This window comes from Scylla paramamosain, chromosome 10 (genome assembly GCF_035594125.1).
Source record: "Scylla paramamosain isolate STU-SP2022 chromosome 10, ASM3559412v1, whole genome shotgun sequence".
Classification (NCBI taxonomy): Eukaryota; Metazoa; Arthropoda; class Malacostraca; order Decapoda; family Portunidae; genus Scylla; species Scylla paramamosain.
This window is the reverse complement of record NC_087160.1, coordinates 7,887,501-7,892,807: the sequence shown is the minus strand read 5'-3', so window position 1 is coordinate 7,892,807 and position 5,307 is coordinate 7,887,501. Positions and strand designations below refer to the sequence as shown.

At 33.9% G+C, this 5,307-nt stretch overlaps 1 protein-coding gene across 2 annotated transcripts in view; it reads right to left on the bottom strand.

Annotated features, from left to right (window-relative positions):
* Positions 1–899: 899 nt before the first annotated feature.
* LOC135104185 (uncharacterized) overlaps positions 900–5,307 on the bottom strand; it is a 10,173-nt gene continuing 5,765 nt past the window's right edge. For both annotated transcript variants that reach the window (XM_064011290.1, XM_064011289.1), the window contains 2 exons: positions 3,506–3,655; positions 900–2,926 (listed from right to left, as the gene is read on the bottom strand). In XM_064011290.1, coding sequence (XP_063867360.1) covers positions 2,342–2,926; positions 3,506–3,655 — 735 coding nt within the window. In that variant the 3' untranslated portion in view covers positions 900–2,341. The remainder of the gene's footprint in view (positions 2,927–3,505; positions 3,656–5,307) is intronic.

Sequence of the window (5,307 nt, the reverse complement as noted above, 5' to 3'; positions counted from 1 at the left end):
GCACTTAAAATCTAATTTGAAATGTTTTAACTATTTATGGAAAATCTAATTTTGTTGAAAAAAGAAAGATTTCCTAATTTGTTCAACATTTTCTTAAAGCTTATGATATAAATCTGCTGGACTGTGAGATTGTCTTAAAGGGATATAGCCTAAAGGCTCAGTTCCGTTTGGTCACCGTTTTGTCAGTGTACAGAAAATGCAATGGCAGTACACTCCTTGTATATGTGCCTCTCTAACACTTCCTTTATATATATATATATATATATATATATATATATATATATATATATATATATATATATATATATATATATATATATATATATATATATATATATATATATATATATATATATATAAAACCATGAACCTTCTCATGCAGCTACATTCCATTTATGAAAGTACATCTCTGCATGCCTGTGCAGGAGTTTGATTTATGTATAAAACTAAGTTATTTCAGATGGATGAAATTTTAAATTGTGGCAACTTTGATAAGAAACTACAGAGTTAAGGGAGTATTATGGCTTAAAATGTACATAATTCAATCCAGAAAATAAATAATTTTATACTACAATAATTAAACAACTATATCATATCACAGATTCATGCCATATTACTAATATAATGAAACTGTAGTCACTGTAGTACATTATCATATATGTCACACACTTGACTGGACACCAATCAGTAGAAGGACATTCATGCATTCCAAGCAGATCTTCAGATGCTGCAACTCACAGTCTTAGTCAATCCCAGTTGACCCTAGTAGGTCTAGAGGCAAATTTAGGATATCTGGAACACCAGAATCCTCAATCAGCACACTGATTTGCCCATTTTGTATAGATAAAAAAATCTATAAATAAAAAAAAATTATGAGACACTGCTAATAAAAGATCGTGGTGGTGTGCTATTTATTTGTCCAAGCCGGCATTTAAGCTATCAACATGGCCATGTCCAAAAATGGAATATAAAGTGTTGAATTTAGAAGGTGGAGGCATATTGGATGGAAGGTAGCAAAGCAAGTTTGGTGTAACAAAGAAGCGTTGCAAGTGAGTGAGTTGGGCAAAAGAGAAAATTATAAAAGAATTAAGAGATGTTGGATGGTGCATGGGATGCAGTGAAAGGAAAGATCATGATGACATGGATGAAGAAAGACAGTTATATTAGAGTGCTGTGCAGAAGAGGTGTGTGGTATGGCAGGAATGGATGTTGGGATGAGAAAACAAAATCAATAATGGAGTGAGGAAGTATGTCTGTAGTTGAAAACTACCTTAAGGAGGAGTAAGATGCCATGTGGCATATCTAAAGATGCAAGCAATTGGCTCTGTAATGTACCAGGTGGCATATCTAAAGACATATGCACTGAGTACACATGAAATTTTAGGTTGGAAACATAGATATTTTGAAAATGTTTTAGAAAAGAAAATGGATGTCAAGAGATTGACTGTAGGGAATAATGAAGTATAGAGAAAAGTAGAGCAACTTATGGGATTGTTGAACAAAGAAGTCAGGTAGCAAGAGATTGTTGCAATAGTAATAGAGTAAACAATTAATATGTTTGGAGAATTTCATCTATGATCATGAAAGAGGAAGTGCAACTAGCAGTAAAGGGAATGAAAGCTGGGATCAGGTGTTGTTAGTTTGAATGAATATGGAGTTAAACATTTGATGAGTGGCAGTGTAACTGTTTCTATCCTATGCTATAATTTTTATTGATAGTAGAATGTCACTAATGTGAAAAATCAACATAAGACAGAAAGTGGTATAAATGTTTATAACACATCTATAACTCAAACTCATTTAGTTTTCTATTGAATTTTAACACTTTTCACCACAATCATAATCCACTATTATTTTACTGCCTGGTGATGAAAAAAAAAAAAAAAGGTGTACTGTATTATACAAAGTAAGTAAACAATAGAGAATAGAACTAAAACTTGTAAGAGACCACTTTAAGGCCAAATATTTTAGGTGCAAGTTGGAGAGAAGGTTCAAGCATACATTCCTTGAACTACCTGACACAGATCAATGTGCTTTGTGTGAAAAAGGCCTCCTTTAAAAGGAGGGTATCACTTCCAGAAATGTACAAGAGAAAAGATGGAAAAATGCATAAGAATAAAGCATCTGAATAGAAAAGGATGAAATTCTGATGTAGGCCTTCTCTCCTAAAGTTATCATAACTGGTATTACAAACTGGAAATAAAGCAAAAAAAATACAAGAGGCAAGGACTACCTACAGATAGGTTTAAGTGGAAACTGTCATACCCATTCTCTTGATGTCAGACCTCAAAAAATAGAATAAATTATACTATACAAGACCTTATGTTTGCTTCAAGTTATCCTAATGAAAAAAAAAAAAAAAAAAAATGGATATACCAAAACTTCCATGATTCAGAAATGATGCACAGAGATTTTTCCCTAGAAACAATTTTAAACATATCCTGCTAAATTCACCCTCACTTACTTCTTTCCTCTGCCACTTGATTGAGAGAGAATGTGACTCCTCTTGATACCTCTTGCGTTTCCTATCAGCTCCTTTGGTACAAAGGCTTGAAAAATCTAAAGGACTACAAGACTGAAGAATATTCCCATTTGAGGATTTCAGAGTTTCGTGGATGAAGACCCCATCAGGGGATTTGCCATCAGAGGATGTACTGCTTGGTGTACCATCAGAGGATGTACTACTTGGTGTACCACCAGAGGATGTACTTCTAGGTGTAGGGAAGCATCCAGGAGCATCAAGTTCGGGAGGTGGTGGCAAACGAGGAATCCAAGATTCCAAGTTGGGGGTACGGGGCCAGGGAAGTCTCTTGTGTCCAACATAGACTAACTCAAAAGGATGTTCCTGAGTGTTAATTTCTTGAGGGCTCCCATTTAGTGAAGAAGTGGCAGGACTGCTGCTAGTAGAGGCTGGCAGGTATGACTCCTGAAATGAAAACGGTATTTCAAAAGAACTGACTGTAAAACAGTCTCTTAAGACCAAACAAAGTTCATAAATTTTAGGCATCCCAATATTACTGAAGATGATATGAGAAAGTTTCCCTTATGAGTGAAACTTGTTTCTCTTAGTTTTACGAAAACTAAGATACAAAATGGCATTCTAAACAGCACAGTAAATGAGAAATCCAAGCAGTAGGGATAGATGATGCCTACCAATTCCTCCTTGCATAAACACTTATACTCTACCTGCTTCCATGCCCATACTAGATACTGTTGTTTGACATGAGCATGAAAATATTTCAATCTAATGGGCTGTTTGACAAAGTTTGTCAAACAGAAGAGCCCAGCAACTCAGTCCAATAATACATGTAAAGGAGTTTCAGTTACATAATGACTGAGTTTCAGCCTCACACCATGGAAAGAAAATTTAGTTGAACTGTCATATTACCCTTGCTTATTTACAATCTCCATAACTCAAAAACAGAATTGGAGACACTTACATGTTCATAGGCAACTGATACAATTACATGAGCATGAAAAATAAGATCGACTGAGAGGAACCTACCTGATTGGGTTTCTGGCACATCTGGAAGACCGGCCAAGCAGGATCCATCATTCTTACTCTCTGGTCCATTGTAACCAAGAGCTTGGGAGGTAACTTGTCATTCCAACTACGCCGCAAATCAAACAACATTTTCCGGACTTTCTTTTCACCCTGCAGTGAACAATCATGAGATGAATATAGATAAAACATTTTTTTTATATGTGATAAGTCTGACTATGAAATATAAATTGACTGAATTAGAAAACAAATTTTTGTGCATTTCTTTTTTTTCAGATTCTATTTTTTGGACATACAGCTAGGAAATCCAAATTTCAAACAAGCAAAGAAAATTTATTCAAATAAAATAAATATCCCATCAAAGTGGACTATTGCTTATTATTCATTAAGGATGATGAAAGCATAGAACTGATGAGGTGATGAGCAAATAAGGAATATGTGCATAGAGAAGAAGAGCAGATAATGAGGAAAAGGACTGACTGACCAAACAGTAACAGATAAAACTATAAAAGTTCATCTGATAAATGTAAATATAAAAAACTATGTGGTTTAGGGATTTGAACACCATACTCCATGAATCAAACTTAAAATTATTGACATGTAGAATTATAAGAAGATAATAGATTAATGAATAGATAAATACACAAAATACATCTATGCCTATCTCTGTCTAAGTATGTATGTGTAAAGGTTCAAGAAAAGTAGAGTGATTATGATGAACAATGAGAGGATAAGAATGGACATGCTTATGCTGCTTTTTTTTCCCAGATTATTGTTGACTGTAACATAAGAAGTGACAAACTGTTTAAGAATGAAGGAAATACATATGTTAAGATTTTTTGTTTATATATTGTTGCCAATAACATAGAAATTGGTAAACTGTACAAGAACAGAACGGATGAATGGGTGGTAGGTGGGAAAGTAAGGGGAAGAAGAAAGATGTACCGCCCCCCCCAACAAAAAAAAAAAAAAAAAAAAAAAAAAGAAATGTTCCAGATGTAATATTGAGGAGATAAAAAGGAAAGCAAATGAAAACTTCAAATGACTAGATGAAAAATACAAGTAAGCTATACTGAAAAGAAATTTAAATAATAAATAAACAAATAAAACAACATTGAAAGGAAGTTAAGGATAAAAGGAAAGGAAGTAAATGTCCCTATGCAACAAGAGGAAGTGACATGACAGATAAATGTGGAAAGATGTAAAGAGATGAAGGCTGTGAAATGAAAATGGAAGTTTATAACACTCACAGATTTTGAGAAGGACCATTGGCATATTAACTGAATGACACAGTAGGATGCCATGAAGCACCAAGGAAATTGATAAAAGTTTTAAAGCTCAAAATGGTTGGAGGCAGGGATGTGTTATGGCATCCATGACTAACTATCTTATATAAAAAGTGTTATGAGAATTAAAACAAAGGTTGATAATGTTGAAAAAGAAATGTCTTCATATATTTTTTTTCAGAGCAATGTGCCGTGCATATATCCTGTATAAAGGATACTCAAAAAATTGTTTTCTTATTTAGGTTAGAGTGAGCCTTTCCTTTTTCACTATTTAAATAAATTATTTTTGCCTTTAGTGCCCTATCAAAAGTTGTCCTTAATCCCATTCTGTCCTTGTAATAGGATGGAACCATCACTGTCACATTCTCACAAGCCATCTTTTCTGCCATACCAATCTAAATCTCTGCAATGGCTACAGTGTTATGGCTTAATACATGCCATGGTCCTTAACCACCAGTTCAAGCTTATTCCTGGCCATCCTGCTTAAAACAAAGGTTGATGGTAAAATAATATTCTATT